Source organism: Oncorhynchus nerka, linkage group LG16 (assembly GCF_034236695.1).
Source record: "Oncorhynchus nerka isolate Pitt River linkage group LG16, Oner_Uvic_2.0, whole genome shotgun sequence".
Lineage (NCBI taxonomy): Eukaryota > Metazoa > Chordata > Actinopteri > Salmoniformes > Salmonidae > Oncorhynchus > Oncorhynchus nerka.
In genome coordinates this window covers 39591066-39618258 of record NC_088411.1, presented here as the reverse complement: position 1 = coordinate 39618258, position 27193 = coordinate 39591066, and the positions used below count along the sequence as shown (strand labels likewise).

At 42.1% G+C, this 27193-nt stretch overlaps 1 protein-coding gene across 1 annotated transcript; it reads right to left on the bottom strand.

The window, feature by feature from the left end:
• Window positions 1-769: 769 nt before the first annotated feature.
• On the bottom strand, window positions 770-10350 carry LOC115120526 (inward rectifier potassium channel 2-like). The gene is made up of 2 exons (XM_029649478.2): window positions 10179-10350; window positions 770-4645 (listed from the first exon to the last, which is right to left on the bottom strand). The coding sequence occupies exon 2, from the start codon at window positions 4363-4365 to the stop codon at window positions 3082-3084; it is 1284 nt and encodes a 427-aa protein (XP_029505338.1). The 5' UTR covers window positions 4366-4645; window positions 10179-10350; the 3' UTR covers window positions 770-3081.
• Window positions 10351-27193: the final 16843 nt, after the last annotated feature.

The window sequence follows — 27193 nt, the reverse complement described above, 5'->3', positions numbered from 1 at the left end:
CACAAAGACACGGCGTTTGGAACCAAAAATCTAAAATTTCCTCCAGTCTTATGTAAATTGCTCATGTTTCTTGTGCCAAGCAAGTCTCATGATGCTTGTAACTAAACCAAAGTAGATAATTTTAAGATTGTTCTACATGTCAGTTGTGATCTCTATACGCTTCAATATGAGGTCCTAAAACTTGCATGAAAATGCATCTTTTAGCTATTGGCTAATATAGTCAACATGTTTGTCTTGGGGTAAGTTGAGCCAATTGCCATGGGGTAAATTGAGCCAATGGTTGAGCCAAAGGGAAGTTAAGGTAATTGAAGTGCAAGGCATTATCACTGGGATATGAGGTTACAACAGGGCCTGGCCCATGCTAAAGTGTTTTAAAGAGTCAAAAGTTCTTGTTAGGTGTTAAAATATGCTTAAAATGATTAAGAATTGTGTTTAATTATGTTTAGGAAATAAAGATATACATGGTTATATTAAGATAGTGGTAATATTTCATTCAGTATAGAAATGTGTAGGCAGCTCAACTTATCGCATACCAAGAGACCATTTTCTGATTATATCCATGGATACACAATGAAACAATACTATATTTCCCTTGACGGAGTGATGCTGAATGTAAAAAATGGCTCAACTTACCCCACTCACCCCTACAGAGTCCCTTCAAACCATACTCTACCAGAGCTGACCCACTGGGCTTTGGCGAATTCTGGATTTTTCCATATCTGCATCCCAAATACCAGCCTATTCATGGCTGGTATGAACAGAACTGCAATTGATCATTGAGGTTTTATTGAAAAAAAGAACAATATAATAAATCGCTTGTACAATAATAATAACAATAATATTATGAATAATATAAAACTCTGTACATTCCGTTGTTCTGCAGTACAACTGGAAGACTCTGATAGAAAATGACTGGAACAGGGAGGGCGGGGTTCTATGTACAAGAAACGGGTCATTGTAGCCTAACGGCCTTTAACCGTTGATTCAAAATAAAGAAATAGGAGAAAGATTTGTCATAATGCAAACTCTACAGGCTTTCAATAACCCTTATTAACATGCCTGGGATACAGTACTGTTGGCTTATTAAACCATGTTGTCCAATCCAAGATTCCTTAGTTAAAACAACAAAGAACTTATAATGAAAAATAAAATGATATTTGCTAACAAGGCATGGCAATCCATAGACCTACTCTGGATATAAATATGAATGCATGAACAGCAAAGATAGGGTATGACAGAGGGGTATATGTACTGTCTTTTATTCCCTCCTTATTTAAAGAGCCTATAAGTGAAGATGTGCTATTTTTGTGATGGCAGAATAGTGGACGATTGTAAAGTACTATGAAAAAAAATGGATGTTTTGTTGTTTTACTTAAAATTTTAAAAAAGAGAAGTATTGTAACACTGTTATGTTCTGAACATCTCGCCTTAACAACATGCTACTGGTCTCATCTAGGGCCTAGAACCTGGCTTGTATGTTTAGCTTTGAATATGAAAACGATGGAAAAACCTTACAGAAGCCCGGGCATCATAAGGGCCATATAACTGTGTTTATCATGACGGTTACCACGGTGATATTGATTAATTAAGTTCTAGCAACATCTACACTGTATACACGGGTTAGAAAATAAATATTTTGTCTTGATTTAAAAAAAAAAAAATACTTCAAATATACTCTAATTCTACCACTTATAACAAATGGATGAGACACATAATTATAATAATAATAATAATAATAATAATAATAATAATAATAATTGGCGTCTTCTGTTATCAAACCCTACAAAATGCAACAACGTAGCAGCACTTTTTTTAAAAGAACATTCGTATGCTAATTTTCCCTCCTCCCTTGTCTTGTCGGTGTTGTTTGTTCAGTTCTGCTTCACTTTCGAATACTAATACCACCCTGCTAATTTCCTTCGAACAAAACAGGCAAGTTTCTATTGATTTGACCAGCATTGCACGACCCTTTCATGTACGTTATGTTGTGCGTCTGTTAAGAGACCGGCTCATTACCAACAGCACATACAACATGACCATATATCTGCTTTGGATACGTACAGTATGGATGAAGGCTAATAGTTCAGAAACATTTCTCTAATTGATCATTGGATCCAGTTTTTATTGCACTACTTTACAATGGCTGCATAGTATGTTTTCTCCGATAGTAGGAATGTCTCTCTACATTGAGCTACATTTCCTTGGATGTAATTCACCAAAGATCACCAGTTGACTGCAACACGACGGTCTATTCAAAGGCTAAAACAGTTTGCATTCACTGCAAAAGGTTTCGTTGCAAAGCTGTACTGCATCTTTAATTGTTTGGATTAACATTCCGAAACTTTAGAGTACTTTGGAGCTGGGTGCCCAGGATCAATTCAAAGTGCAAATTAGCTAAATAAAAATAATATTTGGTTTTCACAGAGCAGAACTTTCTAAATCTCTCTGTTACTCTATGGGTAGGCATCTTTGCAAGTTTTCCCCTTCGAGTTTCTCTGAAACGAGAAAGTAGAGAATTTGATTATAGCAGCATTTGTTTTATATACTACAAGGCAGACAATAGAAATACAACCGTTGTTCTCATCTTGTTCATGATTTGCTGGACAGATAAACAGAGAGACATGCCTGCTATTTTCAAGTCATCGTAGCTAACACCCATTCCAATATGTTATACAGATGCACATTCATTTCTATACATAGATGCTAAAGTGATACATACATTTCATTTTCTTGTGGGAACCTTTTTCAAGAAAGTTTTCCTTCCTATCTGCACGTATTTCATAGTGCTGTGCTTGCTGTAATATGCAATTACATTGTTTAAAAAAAGTTACAAGTCCCCAGCTATCCCCTTCCCACAGCAGTACCGTCGGCATGAACCTGTCCTTCACCCAAGGCCCAGGTCAGCTCAATGTCCTTTACCCAATGTCCAGCTCAGCTCAATGTCCTTTACCCAATGTCCAGCTCAGCTCAATGTCCTTTACACTAGGCCCAGCTCAGCTCAATGTGCCATTTATAACAACTAGATGGGATTCTATAATCAGAATCTTCTTCTCTGTGAGGTGATCTGCAGTCTCTGCACAGTCATATTTCAGATTCTCGTCTCAGGGGCCTGGACTCTAGTGGCACAGTGGCCTGGTGATGCTCTGAGTCTGACATATTGTCTGTCTGGGTTACATCTGGGCCCACGCTACCCCCGTTCCCCTCGTCCATCTCCTCTTTGTTAGTCAGCGCCACCTCGTTCTCGTAACAGAAGGAGTTGGAGCTGGACAGGATGTATTTTTTCTCGGCCAGGTCTCTGGCACTGCACAGCGGGGTACTGGGAACCTCGTAAGTCTTATGAAAACGAGAGTAGTCCACCTTGTAGTAGCTCTTCTCCTCGAAGAGCACCGGCTCGAAGCGGTGGCCCCACAGGATCTCGCTGGCCAGGTAGGAGCTGCGGCACTGGGTGGTCATGGCCGTGGCCTCCACCATCCCTTCCAGGATCACCACGATCTCGAACTCAGACGTCTCCAGCTCTTGCTTGCTCATGTTATAGAATGGGCTGTCCTCGTCGATCTCGTGGACGATGGTGATGGGCGACACCAGGAAGATACGGTCGACTCCGCTGTCGAAGCCCACATCAATGTCCATCTGGTCCAGAGGGATGAACTCCCCTTCTGCAGTGGTGCGCGACTTGAGGAGGTGGGCACGCACGTGGGCCTCCACCAGGTGGCTTTTCCTCAGGTTGCCCACGCGCCACATCAGACACAGCTTGTTGTCCCTCATGGCCACTGTAGCGTTGTGGCTGAACACCAGCGTCTCGTTCCTCTTCTTGGGCTTGGCCATCTTGGCCATGACGGCGCCGATGATGAAGGCGTCGATAATGCAGCCCACAATGCTCTGGAAGACCACCATGAAGACCGCCACAGGACACTCGTCGGTGACGTAGCGGTAGCCGTAGCCGATGGTGGTCTGGGTCTCGATGGAAAACAGGAAGGCTGCAGTGAAACTGCTCACGTTGGAGACGCACTTCTGAGAGCCGTTCTCCAAGTCCCCGTGGAAGATGGCGACCAGCCAAAAGACGCAGCCGAAGAACAGCCACGACAGGAGGAAGGCAAGGCAGAAGATGACAAACATCCACCGCCAGCGGATGTCCACGCATGTCGTGAAGATGTCAGCGAGGTAACGCTGTCCTTTCTCGGACACATTGATGAACTGCACATTGCAGTGACCGTCCTTCTTGACGAAGCGGCTCTGGGGCTGGTGCCGCGTGTGCACCTTGCCCTTGCCATTCCCATACCCGTTGGGCACTGCCACGGTGGCCAACTTCATACCGTGCTCCTCGGTTGACACTATGCTGTAGCGGTTGGCTCGCACACTTCCCATCACCTCGTTCTGGTGGGAGGGCTGTGGCGCTGCTTCTGCTTTGGAAAACAGTCTGAGTTTCTTGAAAAAGCGTTGGAGAAACAGTTTTGAAACACTAACGGGACCAACTCAAGCAGAAAATGGGGTGGTGAAGTGAGGCGGACGAAGGAAAGGAGGGAGGAGGAGACAAAGCCTCTCTCTCGGTCTTCGACTGCCTCTAGCTTGACTGCAACCAGGGAGAGGTCCTTGGGGTTGAGTAGTGCTCTCTCATCAGGCAGCCGGACCTCACCAATGACGTATGCTGAGGGAAAAAGAGAGAGAGAGAAAGGTTTTAGACTTGCTGATGTGTCATGATACATGAAATACCACCAACTGTCATGAAGATTACTTCAATATCCAATCGATTTCTCTGGCGTGTGTGAAGCCTGAGAAAACAATCAAATACTGTATATCCAAGGGCAAGAACAAGCACGTCTCCTCATGCCAACAATATTTCATTCGGTTATGACAACAGTCATATTTAACCCCTATCCTGGCTTCTCCAGAGAGGTCAGGGTGCAATGTGAGCGATGTCCCACTGATGGTCAGTCACAAAGCATACTTGTTTTTTGGTGCCCACAGAGTGTCGACACGATCATTTCCCGTTGGATTGTGGGTTGCGGGGCCTCTACGGGATCAAGTGCACTCATGACTTCTTTGGACCCCCCCCCCAGCCGGACCGCTACTGTTTCTAAACAAAAAAGAAGAGAAATGATAACTGATCGAGCTCAGACGCACGTTCAACCATTGTAATTTCTTATTTCTGGAGAACAATGACAGACAGCACATTACTTGCAACATGGAAGAGGAAGTAACAGTCTTGTTAAAGCAGCAAATGAACGATTGTCTTCAGTTTAAAACTCCTTTACAAGTAGACCCGTCACTTCCATTCTGTGAAGACAGTCTTACTGTCTGTCACACCAGCCTGTTTGACAAATTACACGGTGCGTGAACCAATCCTACTGCCTCATTACCCACTGGTGCGTTCTTAATACCCATTTTCACATACCTTGCTAATCACAACCTTGGAAAATGTTTTGTTGCTTGAATGTAAACTACAGTACCACATAATTTGGCCAAACGACCGAACGGGCTCTTTTCTCGAATGTCACTTATTGAGGTTCTGGAAACTTTCTAAGGCTCAAGATTGGTGTTTTCAGGTTGTAATGAGGTACTTTAAGGGGTTGTCAATTGTACAGAAATATTATTCCATTTTCTGTGTGACTTCATTTATATTCATATTTGTGGAGACTTTCCGATTAGTGATAACTTGACTTAGGACACTAGACCTACATGCATGGAAACATACTGCACGTATATTACACTGAACTGAGTTACAATTTATATAAGGAAATCAGTGAATTTAAATTAATTAAATATGCCGTAATCTATGGATTTCACACGACTGGGCAGGGCCGCAACCATGGGTGGGCCTGGCTCAAATCAGAATGAGTTTTTGCCAACAAAAGTGCTTTATTACAGACAGAAATACTCCTCAGTTTCATCAGCTGTCTGGGTGGCTGGTCTCAGATGATCCCGCAGGTAAAGAAGCCGGATGTGGAGGTCCTGGGCTGGTGTAGTTACATGTGGTCGGCGGTTGTGAGGTCGGTTGGACGTACTGCCAAATTCTCGAAAATGACATTGGAGGCGGCTTATGATAGAGAAATGAACATTCAATTCCCTGGCAACAGTTCCGGGTGACATTCCTGCAGTCAGCATGCCAATTCCACGCTCCCTCAAAACTTGAGACATCTGTGGCAGTGTGTTGTGTGACAAAACTGCACATTTTAAAGTGGCCTTGTTATTGTCCCTGGCACAAGGTGCACCTGTGTAAAGATCATGCTGTTTAATCAGCTTCTTGATATGCCACACCTGTCAGGTGGATAGATTATCTTGACAAAGGAGAAATACTCACTAACAAGGATGTAAACAGAGAAATAAGCTTTTGGTGCATATGGAACCATCCTGAGATATTTTATTTCAGCTCATGAACCTCTCGTTCTCTCAAACAGAGAATTAGTGAACATAAAAGTTAAATCAGGAGAAACGACAGGGATTATCCAGTCGCAGTACATTTTAATGACCTAAAGCCTGACATTTCTACCTTGAGATTTTGTGGCATAGAGAAAGTTAAGATATCAGACAAGGGAGGTGATATCAATAATACTCTGAATAAAAGAGAATGTTTGGGGATTTTCACCCTCCAGACATTATTTCCTAAAGGATCAAATAAAACTTCCTATGTCCTCATTGTGGTTTTTCAGACGTGTTTAATACGTCTTATTTACACACTTTATTTGAATATTTATGATATGCATATTGTTATATTTGGTAGCACTTATGTTTTTCCTTCTCCTCCAACCCCATTCGATGTGTGGAGCGGATGTGGGCGGGGCTAGGTCTACATAAGGGTGCACATTTTAAAAAATTCACAAAAGCTCTGAAGAAGGCCGTGAGGCCGATACATAAGCTTATTAAATATCAGTGATACTACCAAGAGCAGTGATACTATCAAGATCAGTGATACTATCAAGATCAGTGATACTATCAAGAGCAGTGATACTATCAAGATCAGTGATACTACCAAGAGCAGTGATACTATCAAGAGCAGTGATAATATCAAGAGCAGTGATACTATCAAGATCAGTGATACTACCAAGATCAGTGATACTATCAAGAGCAGTGATACTATCAAGATCAGTGATACTACCAAGAGCAGTGATACTATCAAGAGCAGTGATACTATCAAGAGCAGTGATACTATCAAGATCAGTGATACTATCAAGAGCAGTGATACTATCAAGATCAGTGATACTATCAAGAGCAGTGATACTATCAAGATCAGTGATACTATCAAGAGCAGTGATACTATCAAGATCAGTGATACTACCAAGAGCAGTGATACTATCAAGAGCAGTGATACTATCAAGAGCAGTGATACTATCAAGATCAGTGATACTACCAAGATCAGTGATACTATCAAGATCAGTGATACTATCAAGAGCAGTGATACTATCAAGATCAGTGATACTATCAAGATCAGTGATACTATCAAGAACAGTGTGCGGTTTCCTTTTTCCTTCATTTCAGCTCATGAAACATGGGACCAACGCTTTACATGTTGCGTTTATATGCTTGTTGAGGATAGTAGAATGTGCAGAAATGAATATGAAACATACATATTTTTTTACTGGGGGAAATCGCTCTCTCTCTCTCTGTCTCTGTATCTCTCTCTGTATCTCTCTCTCTGTCTCTCTCTGTCTGTCTCTCTCTGTCTCTGTCTCTGTCTCTCTCTGTCTCTCTCTCTCTCTCTCTGGGTGTACTTGAGTACATCAGCATAGCTTGTTGACTCACAGAGTCCTCTGGGACTTCATATTCTCTCAGCAGCATAATGGCTGTCCTGTGAGGATTCTGTCTCTGGCACTACAGAAACACCACTCATTAGAGAGAGCCCTGCCTGCCTGTGTCTGAAGTGTTATACATGTTCTAGACCTCGCTGTCTTAGCAACCAACCATGGTTGCAACGAACACTGTGAACTCTTCTGTTATGTTTTTTAGGGGTGGGGTGGGGTTATATGCCAAAAAAATGTGTTTAGATTATTTAAAAAATACTTTTGGGAGATTTTGTGATATGAGAGTCAGTGATGAAAAGGTATGTGAGTGCGTGAGGAAAATATAGGGAATTTATTTGTGTTCTTTAACACGTAAAGTTGAAGAAATAGCTTTTCTTATTGTCGTTTAATATTAAAAGGATAAGATATAGCTTTTCTTCTTGCTCCATTGCAAAACTGAAATCACTAAATATAATGATTTTGACTCGTGAACCGTGAAAAGATATGAGTAGACTACAGTCTCTGTTAAGTCAATTTACAAATGTTCTCTAGTATGTAGACTGCCTTCAGATATTTCCCTTCATGTTTGTAAAAATTGTTTATAGAGTGGTATCTGCAGTATCAGCTCCCTGAATGTTTCCTTAACTCTCTCTCTCTCTTATTAACTTGTATCTCAAATAGCATGTTGGTGGTGAGTAGTCAGGAGGAACTCTCTCATCAAACATGGGAACTAATTTTGGGAATTTGGGGAATTCTGGATTGTTGACAGTAATTACTAATTAGACATGCAACGTCAGTCTACATCTCAACCTCTCCTCAATCAACGCCAGTTAGGATGACTGTGCAGTTTACACAGTACATGATTAATATGAGCTTTTACCCGTCAACTAAATAAGTATCTTTCCAACTTGTACTAGTCTGTTTTCTGACAGAGTGACGTGAATAGAAATTGATACAGCTATGTTTGCTTTTGGGGGTTGAGAGGACACTTAATGGAAAATTATTACAGACATGTTGAATTTTGTATTGTCTTTTAGTGACATCAATAGATGCTATTTTCCCATCTGTTGCTATGACACCATGATAACAGAATGGAAAAACATGACTGTTTACTGTTCGGTTATATCCCCCTTTTTGATCAGTGGGATAATTATGTTCTGTGGAAAATGGAATCCCTCTGATCTCTGATTGAATTAGTACTGCTGGACTGGCCTAATCTGAGAGGTGTATATACGGTGCCAATATTCACACTGTGGAAACAATGTCGTGGTTGAAGTGTCCTGCAGAAACATAACTTACAGAATGTATGGTAACTCCCTGACCCGCTGCCAGCGCACAGTCATTTACGGTCACCTTGAGGATGGTCTTGTTGCAGTACACAAAAAGCTGTCTCATCTAGGACTACCATTTTAAAGGCCCAGTGGAGTCAAAAAAAACGTGATTTTCCTGTTTCATATATACATCTATTTTCACACTATGAGGCTGGAATAATACTGTGAATTTGTGAAAATGATGATAATGCTCTTTTAGTGTAAGAGCTGTTTGAAAATACATTTCTGTCTGTTTCGGTGGAATGGAGTTTTGGCCTGCCTGATAAATTAGTTAATAGACCAATAAGAAAGAGAGTTCCAAAACTTTCTGCAAATAACAGCTAGTTTTCAGTTTCCCCCTCCCCACTCAGACTACTCCCAGACAGTCTTAGCTAAATTACTGCTTGAGAAATTGGTCTTTGCTAAGACGCTATTTTTTGTTTATTTTTTTTATCATTTCAATTGAAAACAATTGCAGTAAGTAATTGTTACCCAGTAATGATTTGATATTGAGATTTTTTTTGTTTGTTAAACGGTTGCATTGGACCTTTAATATAGAATACAGTATGTGGCTCCAGACTCCAAGCAGCACTCGACATGCCAACGAGAAACGCGAACAGGTGCGGGCTAAAAAACGTGAACCGACTGAGTGATGCAATCTCTCATACATCGTTCAAACATTCCATCCATACCGTTATAATTGTACATGAATGTACATGAATGTACGTTTACATGGAAACAGATATACGATTAACACTGATTGCATGACAAATTGTAACTTTTGGGATGTTTCTGCCTGTTTGTGAGCAGTGTATTACATCATAACTGTATGAATCAGCCGACGCATAAACATGGCATGTTTTTGCACTTAAAATGTATTATTATCGATTTAAACAGGTTGATGAAATGATATGCATTAATAAACAATAAAAAGTCCTGCTCTGCAAGCTTCTAGCCACAGTGGGTATGACTTTGTCTGAAAGTCGGCGGGGTGACTACAGCGCAGCGCATCCATTCAAAGGAGCGACTGTCCAAGTGCAACTAACCCAATATGCTCAAATATATCAAATAAACAGTAGTCTATGTTATGCAGCATCGTCGACTTCCCCATACGTTTGATACGAATTGCTACAAAGAGGTTGTTAAACCTTACCTGTTGCACATTTATAGACCGGGACAAAATCAAAAGTTAGTTGACATTATATTCCAGAAGATAAGTCCGCTGGTAAACACTTTTCAAAGCGTTTGTTTCTGTTTTGGATTTAATGTTGCCTTCTTGTTATGATGACAGCGAGAACTGAAACTGCCTCATGTCAATGAAATGACTGGTCTTAATAGTGTGCTTAGCGAATAGTGCTCAAAGTAATTTAAATAGCGTATACCGGCATGCCCCTCCTTCTGGACCCTACCCAGCCAATAGTATGACGGAGAGGAAGAACGCGTTGAAGTAGGCTGATACATTTACACTGACGTATGAAACCGTGTGAGTGAAAATGCATAGGCTACAAACCGCAAGTAATGTTTTGGGAGACACATGTCAGGGGTTTGGATAGGAGGGATATGCGTAACACCAAATGGGTTGTTTTTAGCGGTGCTTATTCCTATTACAAATCGATTGTTCGTTTTTGGGTTGCCTGGGGCGGGGGGGGGGGTCATCTCATTTTAGGCAGAACACAGGAACATAATTTCCCCTTTAGGGTATATTTTTCTAGTCTACAAAGGGGACAAGTTATATATTTCAACCTCTCCCCGACCCAGTCTGTAATACCAACATGTTTCAAGCAGACCACCATAGTCCCTGTGCCCATGAACGCCCAGGTAACCTGTGTACATCACTACCACCGTATCGCTTATATACGTAGCTATGAAACGCTTTGAAAGGCTGGTCATGGCTCGCATTGACGCCATCATTCCAGACACCCTGGACCCACTCCGGTTCGTATACTTCTCCAACAGTTCCACAGACACCACTATCTCTATTGCACTCCACACTTTCCTCTCCCATCTGGATAAGAGGAACACCTACACTGCAACAAATTGCTGTACAGTTGTGACCAAAAGGTTTGAGAATGACACAAATATTAATTTTCACAAAGTTTGCTGCTTCAGTGTCTAGATATTTTTGGCAGATGTTACTATGGAATACTGAAATATAATTACAAGCATTGCATAAGTGTCAAAGGCTTTAATTGACAATTACATGAAGTTGATGCAAAGAGTCAATATTTGCAGTGTTGACCCTTCTTTTTCAAGACCTCTGCAATCCGCCCTGGCATGCTGTCAATTAACTTCTGGGCCACAACCTGACTGATGGCAGCTCATTCTTGTATAATCAATGCTTGGAGTTTGTCAGAATTTGTGGGTTTTAGTTTGTCCACCCGCCTCTTGAGGATTGACCACAAGTTCTCAATGGGATTAAGGTCTGGGGAGTTTCCTGGCCATGGACCCAACATTTTGATGTTTTGTTCCCTGATCTACTCACTTTTGCATTATGGCAAGTTGCTCCATCATGCTGGAAAAGGCATTGTTCGTCACCAAACTGTTCCTGGATGGTTTGGAGAAGTTGCTCTCGGAGGATGTACCATTCTTTATTCATGGCTGTGTTCTTAGGAAAAATTGTGAGTGAGCCCACTCCCTTGGCTGAGAAGCAACCCCACACATGAATGGTCTCAGGATGCTTTACTGTTGGCATGACACAGGACTGATGGTAGCGCTCACCTTGTCTTCTCTGGACAAGCTTTTTTCTCAATGCCCCAAACAATCGGAAAGGGGATTCATCAGAGAAAATTACTTTACCTCAGTCCTCAGCAGTCCAATCCCTGTACCGTTTGCAGAATATCAGTCTGTCCCTGATGTTTTTCATGGAGAGAAGAGGCTTTTTTGCTGCCCTTCTTGACACCAGGCCATCCTCCAAAAGTATTTGCCTCACTGTGCGTGTAAATAAACTCACACCTGCCTGCTGCCATTCCTGAGCAAGCTCTGTACTGGTGGTGCCCCAATCCCGCAGCTGAATCAACTTTAGGAAATAGTCCTAGCGCTTGCTCTACTTTCTTGGGTGCCCTGAAGCCTTCTTCACAACAATTGAACTGCTCTCCTTGAAGTTCTTGATGATCCGATAAATGGTTGATTTAGGTGCAATCTTACTGGCAGCAATATCTTTGCCTGTGAAGCTCTTTTTGTGCAAAGCAATGGTGACGGCACGTGTTTCCTTGCAGGTAACCATAGTTGACAGAGGAAGAACAATGATTCCATGCACCACCCTCCTTTTGAAGCTTCCAGTCTGTTATTCGAACTCAATCAGCATGACATAGTGATCTCCAGCCTTGTCCTCGTCAACACTCACACCTGTGTTAATGAGAGAATGATGTCAGCTGGTCCTTTTGTGGCAGAGCTGAAATGCAGTGGACATGTTTTTTTGTGGATTCAGTTCATTTTTCATGGCAAAGAGGGAATTTGCAATTAATTTCAAATAATCTGATCACTCTTCATAACATTCTGGAGTATATGCAAATTGCCATCATACAAACTGAGGCAGCAGACGTTGTGAAAATTAATATTTGTGTCATTCTCAAAACTTTTGGCCACGGCTGTACATTTACAGCAAGATGGTTTACAGTCAGCTACTGCAACTTTATATTACAGTGTTGTACTGTACAATGCATTATGGTGTCTCAACGGCGTTCCGCTACACTGCTGAAAAATAACAGTAAAGTACTGTATTACCTGTTTTGCTGTATATTTACAGCAGCACACTGTGCGTTGTGAGAAAATGAGGGAAATAATCTCTGGCTCATTAACATATTTCAAGGCATGATGTATTGCATTTGTGAGAGTGCTGTACCCCACATAATACAGTACCATACTGTATATTTGTCTTCTACGGTCTTTACTGTAATTCATTACCACCCGACAGAACACAGTACCGTACTGTAGTTTGGGAATCTAAAAACCCTGTTGTGTAAATCTACAGTAAATTGCTAGCTATATGCTGCCAGTAATTAACTGTAATTCAGTTCCATCCCTACAGTGCCGTAACCTTTTGTGGATGCTGGCTCATTTAACACATAATGAGGCGTCCCTTGTAAGTAGCTACACTTGCACACGTTGATGAGACTGTGAAATCAACTGTGGGAGCAATTATTAGGAAATGGAAGACATACAAGACCACTGATAATCTCCCTCAATCTGGGGCTCCACACAAGATCTCAAGATGGTAATACTTCAACAGTTGAATATATATATATATATATCGGTGATAGCGCAGAGTGACAGTGGGTCTTAATTAAACCTTTAATGGTTGAATATTAAGCCATGTCATTTTGTCTTGTAATCACAGTCAGCTTGGAAGCCTTTGTTTAGGCCTCTAAATGGTGATATAAAATACTGAATATTCATGAAGATGCTGTACTATGCAAATACCTTGCAGCTAACCTGCTTGCGGTAAATCCCATGTAATTACAGTGAAATACTATAAAAAAAAATACATTATCACAGTAGCTTTTACTTTCTTACAGTAGTAAGAAATGTAGCCTGATTGTACCAGGTCATTGCATACCACTGCTGGCTTGCTTCTGAAGCGAAGCAGGGTTGGTCCTGGTCAGTTCCTGGATGGGAGACCAGATGCTGCTGGAAGTGGTGTTGGAGGGCCAGTAGGAGGCACTCTTTCCTCTGGTCTAAAGAATATCCCAATTCCCCAGGTCAGTGATTGGGGACACTGCCCTGTGAAGGGTGCAGTCTTTCGGATGGGACGTTAAAACGGGTGTCCTGACTCTCTGAGCTCATTAAAGATCCATGGCACATATCGTAAGAGTAGGGGTGTTAACCCCGGTGTCCTGGTTAAATTCCCGATCTGGCCCTCAAACCATCACGGTCACCTAATAATCCCCAGTTTACGATTGGCTCGTTCATCCCCCTCCTCTCCCCTGTAACTATTCCCCAGGTCGTTGCTGCAAATTCTCAGTCAACTTACCTGGTAAAATAACGGATAAATAAAAATAAATTGCTCTGCATTTTCCAGTAACTGGTGACAAGTTACTGTAAATTATAGATATATGCATTGATATATTCTACTAATATCTTGTTACAAGATATGTTGAAAAACAATGTAAACATTTCCAGACGTGGTTACAGAAACATTTGACTTGCTTTGACTGTGGTTTTTATCAACCTTACTGTAGATGAATGACTCTAAGTCACTCTGGACAAGAGCGTCTGGTAAATGACCAAAGTGTAAAAATGTAAATTTGCAAAGCACACTGCTGGGTATTATTCTAATGAGCTCCACCCTCAAACCGTTTGTATTTTGATCACATTTGGTGTTGTTTTGGGGACAGAGATAATTAGGATCATACCAAACAGTGTGCTTTGTAAGTGTTCATTTTTTACATTTACATTTTGGTAATTTAGCAGACACTTACTCCAAAGCGACATACAGTACAGTCAGTGACGCCAACGTAAACAAGAATATACCACAGTCATAGCAAGTCAAAATATTATTTTACCGTTACTGAGAATTTTGTAGTTAAGCGGGCTACTTGCAAGTATATATTTGTATTAGAAAATATAAAATACATTTATTCTAATTAAACTGTGACAAAATAGGCTACATTAATTGTATATCGGAACAGTGAAATACAAAATTACTAAGTAGGTATTGAACATTTTGAAATACTTAAATATAACACAGAAATACTGCCTGTTGTTGGCACTAGCTAGCTGCACTCTAAATCATATTTTATTATTTAACTAGGCAAGTCAGTAAGAACAAATTCCTATTTTACAATGACGGCCTTCCCCGGCCAAATCCAGACGATGCTTCGCCAATTGTGTCCCACCCTATGGGACTCCCAATCACAGCCAGATGTAATACAACCTGGATTCAAACCAGGGGTTGTAGTGATGCCTCTTGCACTGAGATGTGATGCCTCTTGCACTGAGATGTGATGCCTCTTGCACTGAGATGTGATGCCTCTTGCACTGAGATGTGATTCCTCTTGCACTGAGATGTGATTCCTCTTGCACTGAGATGTGATGCGTCTTGCACTGAGATGTGATGCGTCTTGCACTGAGATGTGATGCGTCTTGCACTGAGATGTGATGCGTCTTGCACTGAGATGTGATGCCTCTTGCACTGAGATGTGATGCCTCTTGCAATGAGATGTGATGCGACTTGCACTGAGATGTGATGCGACTTGCACTGAGATGTGATGCCTCTTGCACTGAGATGTGATGCCTCTTGCACTGAGATGTGATGCCTCTTGCACTGAGATGTGATGCCTCTTGCACTGAGATGTGATGCCTCTTGCAATGAGATGTGATGCGTCTTGCACTGAGATGTGATGCGTCTTGCACTGAGAGGTGATGCCTCTTGCACTGAGAGGTGATGCCTCTTGCACTGAGATGTGATGCGTCTTGCACTGAGATGTGATGCCTCTTGCACTGAGATGTGATGCCTCTTGCACTGAGATGTGATGCCTCTTGCACTGAGATGTGATGCGATGCCTCTTGCACTGAGATGTGATGCCTCTTGCACTGAGATGTGATGCCTCTTGCACTGAGATGTGATGCCTCTTGCACTGAGATGTGATGCCTCTTGCACTGAGATGTGATGCCTCTTGCACTGAGATGTGATGCCTCTTGCACTGAGATGTGATTCCTCTTGCACTGAAATGTGATGCCTCTTGCACTGAGATGTGATGCCTCTTGCACTGAGATGTGATGCCTCTTGCACTGAGATGCGATGCCTCTTGCACTGAGATGCGATGCCTCTTGCACTGAGATGCGATGCCTCTTGCACTGAGATGCGATGCCTCTTGCACTGAGATGCGATGCCTCTTGCACTGAGATGCGATGCCTCTTGCACTGAGATGTGATGCGTCTTGCACTGAGATGTGATGCCTCTTGCACTGAGATGTGATGCGTCTTGCACTGAGATGTGATGCGTCTTGCACTGAGATGTGATGCCTCTTGCACTGAGATGTGATGCCTCTTGCACTGAGATGTGATGCCTCTTGCACTGAGATGTGATGCCTCTTGCACTGAGATGTGATGCGTCTTGCACTGAGATGTGATGCGTCTTGCACTGAGATGTGATGCCTCTTGCACTGAGATGTGATGCGTCTTGCACTGAGATGTGATGCGTCTTGCACTGAGATGTGATGCCTCTTGCACTGAGATGTGATGCCTCTTGCACTGAGATGTGATGCCTCTTGCACTGAGATGTGATGCCTCTTGCACTGAGATGTGATGCGTCTTGCACTGAGATGTGATGCCTCTTGCACTGAGATGCAGTGTATTAGACTGTTACGCCACTCGGGAGGCCTTATAACCACTGTGCTTCCGGTAATCCACTGTAAATTCTAGAAATGCAACATTTTGCTGCAGTCGGGTATTCCAGTAATATGCTGTACATTTGTGTTAAAGTAAAGGTCCTCTAAATGTACAGTAATTTACTGGCTTCTGGGGTGCCCATAATTTGCTGTAAATTTACAGTAACCTACTGGCTACTGTGCTGCCAGTAATTTACTTAAAAAATTACAGAACATTTTTTACAGTGTATGTGAGAATGCTGTTCATTGACTACAGCTCAGTGTTCAACACCTTAGTGCTCTTCAAGTTCAACAATAAGCTCAGGACCTTGGGACTGAACACGTCTCTCTGAAACTGGATTCTGGACATCCTGACGGGCTGCCCCCAGCTGGTGAGTGTAGGTAACAACACATCCACAATGCTGAACCTCAACACGGGAGCCCCCTCAGGGGTGCATGCTCAGTCCCTTCCTGTACTCCCTCTTCACCCACGACTGCACAGCCTTGCACAACTCCAACACCATCAAGTTTGCTGATGATACGACGGTGGTAGACCTGATCACCAACGATGATGAGATAGGCTGTAGGGAGAAGGTCATTGACCTGGCAGTATGGTGCAAGGACAACAACCTCTCCCTCAACGTCAGCAAGACAAAGGAGCTGACTGTGGACTACAGGAAACGGAGGGTCTGAGAGTCCATCCACTGATGTGGAGAGAGTAGAGCTTTCACATCCCTAAGGAATTAACACGGACCACACACACCAACACAGTCGTGAAGAAGGCACGACAACACCTCTCCATCAGGAGGCTGAAAAAATTTGGCATGGGCACTGAGATCCTCAAAATATTCCACAGCTGCACCGTTGAGAGCATCTTAATTGGCTGCATCACCACTTGGTATGACAACTGCTTGGCATTCAACAGCAAGGCGCTACAGACGGTGGTGAGGACAGCCCAGTACATCGCTGGGGCCAAGCTCTCTGCCATCCAGGACCTCGAAACCAGTGGGTGTCAGAAGAAGGCCCTAAAAATTGTCAAAGACCGCAACCACCCAAGCCATAGACTGCCAAAAGGCTGCTGAACAGCTTCTACCCCTGCTAAACAGTCTAAACTCACACACACACACACACTCTTCACATATGCTGCTGCTACTCTGTTTATTATCTATCATGATTGCTGGTTACTTTCATCCCTACCTACATGTACATATTACCAGTGGTGTAAAGTTCTTAAAAACCTCTTAAGGATCTGCCTCTTTAAAAAAAAATGTTTTGCCTAAAATTACAAACTCAAAACTAACTGGGTCTAGCTCAGGCCCTGAAGCAAGGATATGTATATTCTTGGTACCATTTGAAAGAAAACACTTTGAAGTTTGTGGAAATGTGAAAGGAATGTAGGATAATTTAACACAATAGATCTGGTAAGACATAATACAAAGACAAAAACAACAGTTCTTTTGTACCACCATCTTTGAAATTCAAGAGAAAGGCCATCATTTATTATTCCAGCCCAGGTGCAATATACATTTTGCCCACTAGATGGAGGAAGTGTATGTGCAAAGTTTTAGACTAATCCAATGAAACATTGGATTTCTGTTAAAAATTTTGTATCAAGACGGCCCAAATGTGTCTAATTTGTATATAAATAACGTTTATGTTCAAAATTGTGCACTCTCCTCAAACAATAGCATGGTATTCTTTCACTGTAATAGCTACTCTAAATTGGACAGGGCAGTTAGATTAACAAGAATTTAAGCTTTCTGCCAATATCAGATGTCCATGTCCTGGGAAACTTTCTTGTTACTTTCTTGTTACTTACTACAACCTCATGCCAATCGCATTAGCCTACGTTAGCTCAACCGTCCCGTAAAAACTTTAAATAACGTCTTAAGTTTTTTTTGTACTACTTAAGCTTTACTTTACAATTTACAGTTGAAGTCGGAAGTTTACATACACTTAGGTTGGAGTCATTAAAACTTGTTTTTCAACCACTCCACAAATGTATTGTTAACAAACTATACTTTTGGCAAGTCTGTTAGGACATCTACTTTGTGCATGACACAAGTAATTGTTCCAACAATTGTTTACAGACAGATTATTTCACTTATAATTCACTGTATCAAAAAAGTGAAGTGGGTCAGAAGTTTACATACACTAAGTTGACTGTGCCTTTTAAAATCTTTGAAAATTCCAGAAAAATGATGTCACGCTTTAGAAGCTTCTGATAGGGTAATTGACTAAATTTGAGTCAATTGGAGGTGTACCTGTAGATGTATTTCAAGGCCTACCTTCAAACTCAGTTCCTCTTTGCTTGACATCATGGGAAATTCAAAAGAAATCAGCCAAGACCTCAGGAACAAAATTAGATTCTGGTTCATCCTTGGGAGCAATTTCCAAATACCTGAAGGTACCACATTCATCTGTACAAACAATAGTACGTAAGTATAAACACCATGGGACCACGCAGCCGCCATACCGCTCCTAGAGATGAACGTACTTTGGTGCGAAATGTCCAAATCAATCCCAGAACAACAGCAAAGGACCTTGTGAAGATGCTGGAGGAAACAGGTACAAAAGTATCTATATCCACAGTAAAACAAGTCCTATATTGACATAACCTGAAAGGGCGCTCAGCAAGAAAGAAGCCACTGCTCCAAAACTGAAATGAATTTACCAGACTACGGTTTGCAACTACACATGGGGACAAAGATCGTACTTTTTGGAGAAATGTCCTCTGGTCTGATGAAACAAAAATAGAATTGTTTGGCCATAATGACCATCGTTATATTTGGAGGAAAAAGGGGGAGTCTTGCAAGCCGAAGAACACCACCCCAATCGTGAAGCACGTGGGTGGCAGCATCATGTTGTGGGGGTGCTTTGCTGCAGGAGGGACTGGTGCACTTCACAAAATAGATGGCATAATGAGGTGGGAAAATACGTGCATATATTGAAGCAACATCTCAAGACATCAGTCAGGAAGTTAAAGCTTGGTCGCAAATGGGTCTTCCAAATGGTTAAGGACCCCAAGCATACTTCCAAAGTTGTGTCAACATGGCTTAAGGACAACGAAGTCCAGGTATTGGAGTGGCCATCACAAAGCCCTGACCTCAATCCTATAGAAAATTAGTGGACAGAACTGAAAAAGCGTGTGTGAGCAAGGAGGCCTATAAACCTGACTCAGTTACACCAGCTCTGTCAGGAGGAAAGGGCCAAAATTCACCCAACTTATTGTGGGAAACTTGTGGAAGGCTACCCAAAACTTTTGACCCAAGTTAAGCAACTTAAAGGCAATGCTACCAAATAATAATTGAGTGTATGTAAACTTCTGACCCACTGGGAATGTGGTGAAAGCAATAAAAGCTGAAATAAATCATCCTCTCTACTATTATTCAGACATTTCACATTCTTAGAATAAAGTGGTGATCCTAACTGACCTAAGACAGATCATTTTTATCAGGATTAAATGTCAGGCGTCGTGAAAAACTGAGATTAAATGTATTTGGCTCAGGTGTATGTAAAATTCCAACTTCAACTGTATATTTTTGACTGCTTTTACATCCTTACATTCCTAAATAAAATAATGTACTTTTTACTGCATTCATTTTTCCTGACACCCAAAAGTACTCGTTACATTTTCAATGCTTAGCAGGACAGGAAAGTGTTCCAATTCACTCACTTATCAAGAGACCATCCCTGGTCATCTGTACTGCCTCTGATCTGGAGGACTCACTAAACACTCACTTATCAAGAGACCATCCCTGGTCATCTGTACTGCCTCTGATCTGGAGGACTCACTAAACACAAATGCTTCATTTGTAAGAGTGGTGTCGTGGTGGTGTCGTGGTGTCGTGGTGGTGTCGTGGTGTCGTGGTGTCGTGGTGGTGTGGTGGTGTCGTGGTGGTATTGTGGTGTCGTGGTGTCGTGGTGGTGTTGTGATGTTGTGGTGGTGTTGTGGTGTTGTGGGGTTGTTGTTGTGGTGGTGTTGTCGTGGTGGTGTTGTGGTGGTGTTGTGGTGTCGTGGTGGTGTTGTTGTGGTGGTGTTGTGGTGTCGTGGTGGTGTTGTGGTGTTGTGGTGGTGTTGTTGTGGTGGTGTGGTGGTGTCGTGGTGTCGTGGTGTTGTGGTGTGCCCCTGTCTGAATTAAAAAAAATGTTTTATAGTATTTTTCTCTTTATTTATCTTTTTCTCAAGTAGTATTTTTCTGGGTGACTTTCACTTTTATTTGAGTCATTTTCTATGACGGTATCTTTACTTTTACTCAAGCATTGACAATTGGGTACTTTTTCCACCATTGCATATTACTTCGTACCCTTGCACACTACCTCGTACCCTTGCACATTAACTCGATACCTGTACTCCTTGTATACAGCCTCGCTAATGTTACCTATTGTTTTACTTTTTTCTATTCTTATTTGTAAATGTTCCCTACGTTTTAACTCAGCATTGTTAGAAAGGGGCTCGTAAGTACGTTTTAACTCAGCATTGTTAGAAAGGGGCTCGTAAGTACGTTTTAACTCAGCATTGTTAGAAAGGGGCTCGTAAGTACGTTTTAACTCAGCATTGTTAGAAAGGGGCTCGTAAGTACGTTTTAACTCAGCATTGTTAGAAAGGGGCTCGTAAGTACGTTTTAACTCAGCATTGTTAGAAAGGGGCTCGTAAGTACGTTTTAACTCAGCATTGTTAGAAAGGGGCTCGTAAGTACGTTTTAACTCAGCATTGTTAGAAAGGGGCTCGTAAGTACGTTTTTCACGGTAAAGTCCACATTTGTTGTATTCAGCGCATGTGACAAATACATTTTTATTAGATTTGATAAAACTCCTAAATTTGCTTCACTGTTCAGGCAACAGGCTACCGTTACTGTCCCAGAGTAAAGAGTTGTTAAAAATGATTGAAATGGCTTCAAAAGTCCCCAAAATGATGCACCACTCCATCTCACCTGAAAATATTATCCAACACAAGGGACGGACTGGCCATCTGTCAATTCTGGCAAATGCCAAAGGGTCTGGACCATCTTTTAGTTGGGTTGGCTGTTCAAATTGTACAACAAAAAAATATATAAAACACTTTTTTTAGGGATACGGGCGATGGCTTTTGGGCCTGTTAAGATTTTTTTAATGATTTTTGCGCAATTTCTCTTTTGTCATAATAAAATATAATGAGCATTTACGTGATCAGTGGCCAATGGCCAGCTCCCCTACCAAGATGAGCCGGCCTGGTTTTCTGATTGGCTGAGCTGGTCATGAATTCACATTCAAAGTCGAACGTGCATCAGCAGAGACCCACTCTGACTCTCTGTCATCAGTCAGCAAAGATCATTGATCGTAAAAAAAAACTCCCAGAAAAGGTTAGAGAGACCAACATCAAAAAAAGGCTCTTAAGTCCGACATTTGAAATTAACAACTTATTTTTCTAACGGTTCTGTCTCTTGCTGGTCCAAATGTTGTGACAAAACAATGCACAGACAGAAAAACAGAGAAAGACACACATTGACACAGGTATAGCCCATTTTTACTTCATTTGATTTATTTATCCCTCTATTTTACCAGGTAAGTTGGCTGAGAACACGTTCTCATTTACAGCAACGACCTGGGGAATAGTTACAGGGGAGAGGAGGGGGATGAATGAGCCAATTGGAAGCTGGGAATGATTAAATGGCCACGATGGTATGAGGGCCAGATTGGGAGTTTATCGGGGACACCGGGGTTAACACCCTTACTCTTACAATAAGTGCCATGGTATCTTTAGTGACCACAGAGAGTCAGGTCACCCGTTTAACGTTCCATCAGAAAGACAGCACCCTTCACAGGGCAATGTCTCCAATTTCTGCCTAATGCTGCCTGTTCATATTTTGGCTGTATAGCGTGTGAAATAGTAGGTGAATTTACACTTAATTAGGGAATGGGGGCTTCTGGGAACACATATGATAGACACTAACATTTATGGGCTACAGAGCGGCGCAGCTGTCTAAGGCACTGCATCTGAGTGTAAGAGAAGGCACTGCATCTGAGTGTAAGAGAAGGCACTGCATCTCAGTGTAAGAGAAGGCACTGCATCTGAGTGTAAGAGAAGGCACTGCATCTGAGTGTAAGAGAAGGCACTGCATCTCAGTGTAAGAGAAGGCACTGCATCTCAGTGTAAGAGAAGGCACTGCATCTCAGTGTAAGAGAAGGCACTGCATCTCAGTGTAAGAGAAGGCACTGCATCTCAGTGTAAGAGAAGGCACTGCATCTCAGTGTAAGAGAAGGCACTGCATCTCAGTGTAAGAGAAGGCACTGCATCTCAGTGTAAGAGAAGGTACTGCATCTCAGTGTAAGAGGTGTCACTGCAGTCCCTGGTTCAAATCCAGGCTGTGTTCACATCTGGCTGTCATTGGGAGTCCCATAGGATGGCACACGATTAACCCAGTGTTGTCTGGGTTTGGCCGGTGTAGGCCGTCATTTTAAATAAGAATTTGTTCTTAACTGAGTTGCTTGAAAATGGATTAGCATCACATTAGACATGATTATGTATAGCACTGAATTCATGCATAATAATTGCTAAATAATCCTGTTAAAAGTCTGTGTATTTACATTTCTTTATCAGTGTTTGTTCGCTTCTGAATCTCAATCTCTTCAGCCAGAAAGGCAAGGTTCTGAGTGGATGAAATGTAGTGAACGCTGGTGTCGGATTACATTACATATAACATGCCATTGGAGGACGGAAAGTCCCGCCTAAAATGTCATTTGCTCATCGGAGTGCCAGTCACTTCTTGGCAGAAGGACACGCATATGGATACTGTCAAACGAAGCACAGCGATGGAAATCTATCCGCATCGACAGAAACTACTCCCATCGTTCTATGATAAACACAGAAGGAGGTTTAAAATCGAATTCAAAAGAAGAAAACATAGAGATGGAGAGAGAGAGAGAGAGTCTTCCAGTTGCTTAATGTTTTGATTGTATATATAGCCTAATAAACACTTAGCTAAGTGGGCAGGGGGGGGGGGGACACATTACAGACATACATTTGCATTATTAAGCAGTTAGGCTGTTATAAGTTAATATAAGTATTGACATGTATTCAGTGATTTTCTTCTTTGTCTAATATTTATTTGTATTCGTTCACAACTAGAACGTTGCTGGGCTCAGCACAGGCAGCTTGGATCTGGGTCTTCTGCTCCCAGTGATGCTAGGCTTAGCAGAAAAGACAGCTCAGCTGCTGCTGACGCACAGTGGAGGTAAAACAGACGGACGGACGGACGGACGGACGGACGGACGGACTGACTGACTGACTGACTGACTGACTGACTGACTGACTGACTGACTGACTGACTGACTGACTGACTGACTGACTGACTGACTGACTGACTGACTGACTGACTGACTGACTGACTGACTGACTGACTGACTGACTGACTGACTGACTGACTGACTGACTGACTGACTGACTGACTGACTGACTGACTGACTGACTGACTGACTGACTGACTGACTGACTGACTGACTGACTGACTGACTGACTGACTGACTGACTGACTGACTGACTGACTGACTGACTGACTGACTGACTGACTGACTGACTGACTGACTGACTGACTGACTGACTGACTGACTGACTGACTGACTGACTGACTGACTGACTGACTGACTGACTGACTGACTGACTGACTGACTGACTGACTGACTGACTGACTGACGGACGGACGGACGGACAGTGTGCCCCTGGCCCTACATGTGTGCTCTCAATAAAATATACACTGACTGTACAAAACATTAGGAACATCTTCCTAATTTTTTGACCTCAGAACAGCCTCAATTTCTTCAGGGCATTGACTCTACAAGGTGTCGAAAGGGTTCCACAGCGATGCTGGCCTACGCTCTAATAATAGCAGGTCCTATATTTAACTGTCTGAACGTGAGTTCTGAGTTGTATGTTTGCTTTTCATGCCCAGTTAACAACTACAGGAGTCAGACAGACGGTCAGTTTACAACTACAGGAGTCAGACAGACAGTCAGTTAACAACTACAGGAGTCAGACAGACGGTCAGTTAACAACTACAGGAGTCAGACAGACGGTCAGTTAACAACTACAGGAGTCAGACAGACGGTCAGTTAACAACTACAGGAGTCAGACAGACGGTCAGTTAACAACTACAGGAGTCAGACGGTCAGTTAACAACTACAGGAGTCAGACAGACAGTCAGTTTACAACTACAGGAGTCAGACAGACTGTCAGTTAACAACTACAGGAGTCAGACAGACTGTCAGTTAACAACTACAGGAGTCAGACAGACTGTCAGTTAACAACTACAGGAGTCAGACAGACTGTCAGTTAACAACTACAGGAGTCAGACAGACTGTCAGTTAACAACTACAGGAGTCAGACAGACTGTCAGTTAATAACTACAGGAGTCAGACAGACTGTCAGTTAACAACTACAGGAGTCAGACAGACTGTCAGTTAACAACTACAGGAGTCAGACAGACTGTCAGTTAACAACTACAGGAGTCAGACAGACGGTCAGTTAACAACTACAGGAGTCAGACAGACGGTCAGTTAACAACTACAGGAGTCAGACAGACGGTCAGTTAACAACTACAGGAGTCAGACAGACGGTCAGTTAACAACTACAGGAGTCAGACGGTCAGTTAACAACTACAGGAGTCAGACAGACAGTCAGTTTACAACTACAGGAGTCAGACAGACTGTCAGTTAACAACTACAGGAGTCAGACAGACTGTCAGTTAACAACTACAGGAGTCAGACAGACTGTCAGTTAACAACTACAGGAGTCAGACAGACTGTCAGTTAACAACTACAGGAGTCAGACAGACTGTCAGTTAACAACTACAGGAGTCAGACAGACTGTCAGTTAATAACTACAGGAGTCAGACAGACTGTCAGTTAACAACTACAGGAGTCAGACAGACTGTCAGTTAACAACTACAGGAGTCAGACAGACTGTCAGTTAACAACTACAGGAGTCAGACAGACGGTCAGTTAACAACTACAGGAGTCAGACAGACTGTCAGTTAACAACTACAGGAGTCAGACAGACAGTCAGTTAACAACTACAGGAGTCAGACAGACAGTCAGTTAACAACTACAGGAGTCAGACAGACTGTCAGTTAACAACTACAGGAGTCAGACAGACTGTCAGTTAACAACTACAGGAGTCAGACAGACTGTCAGTTAACAACTACAGGAGTCAGACAGACTGTCAGTTAACAACTACAGGAGTCAGACAGACTGTCAGTTTACAACTACAGGAGTCAGACAGACGGTCAGTTTACAACTACAGGAGTCAGACAGACGGTTATGCCACTCCGGGCCACAAGGTGGAGAGCACGAGACTGACATTGGAACATGGTTGGCTCCCACATGAGCTCTCCTCTGATGCTGTGGGGAGGAAGTATGAGTGAGCAACATGTCTAGAGCCACTTACAGTGAGTGCATGAATCTTAAGATAGCTAGGTGAGACAACAACAATCGTATCAAGTACATGTTTTATGTCTTGGACAACATTATAGTTTTTTTGATAGAGATTATTCTGCACTGAAGAAAACATTATACTGATTATTGCATTAAACATCCCTGTAAAATGAAAGCAACTGAAAGGCATGTGCAGAGTCAGTGTGCTCAGCTTTCTGTCCGTCAAAGTTCTCTTGTCATTCAGTGCCTTTGTTCTTACAGACATAGACCAGACACACCAGATGCCATAGTGCTGTTCTGCCACCAATGACACGGAGCTGGTGTAAATGCCAGGTATTGGACTGCGGCGTGTATCCAGTCTGAAGACGAACGCCAGACCAACAGGCGTGTACACCACAATGATCACAATGTGTCCCTAAATATAAGTTTACACAGCCAATTACAGGTTACCTACTGCAACTAAAGACTGAGTAACAGACTGGTTTAATGCTGATGTTCCTAGTAACATATTAAGTAACAACATCTCAAGGATGATCGATGGAAACAGGATGCACCTGAGCTCAATTTCGAGTCTCATAGCAAAAGGGTCTGAATTCTTACGTAAATAAAGTATTTCTGTAAAAAAAAAAAAAAAAAATGTAAGTACTTTTTAAAAAACGCCTAAAAACCCGATTTTGCTTTGTAATTATTGGGTATTGTCTGTAGATAGATGAGGACATTTTTTTTCATTTAACCCATTTTAGAATAAGGCTGTAACGTAACAAAATGTGGAAAGTAACAACGTAACATGACTCACGAATGTCACTACATAATGCATATTCAAGAATCTGAGCCCAGTTTTTGAAAATATTTCGTCTATCGGTTAGAATTAAATGCATAGAAATATAATGAATGGAGTGAACGAATCAATGTCTTGAATAGGGATGTCTGTTCTATTCGTTCCATTTCTATGCATTTTATCCTAGCCGATAGGCGAAATTCAGCTTGATAAAAAAAACTGTGCCTTGATGATTGATTTGTCAATGATGAAACTGCCAACAACAAAACACCACCACCACTATCAGCGGTATATCTACATCTAGTACAAATGATAAAAGTAGGGAATAGGGATGTTTAATTGATCAATGTATGCTACAACATGCAGCATGTTTTAAAAAAAAAAATCCCGTACAGTCAAAATCAAGTTTTCCATGAAATTTGATAATATTTGGATGAAACCAGATCAAAGTAGTATGACTAAAGTGTGAAAAATGACGGTTGCTTCAACATTGATAAGGTGTAATCATAAAGTCACTGGTCCCCTCCCCTTATATCAACCACTTAGATTCAGGAGACACGATTAACACCAGCATTTTGTGACATCACAAAAAGCCTCTCCTTTTAATGCACCAATGGGAGTAAATCTTATTCTCTTACCTAATTTAAATAACTACAGCCTTGTTATCAACATGAC

What these genes read in the sequence shown, in the direction of transcription:
- LOC115120526 (XM_029649478.2), bottom strand. Translation starts at nt 4,365, where the DNA reads ATGGGAAGTGTGCGAGCCAACCGCTACAGCATAGTGTCAACCGAGGAG.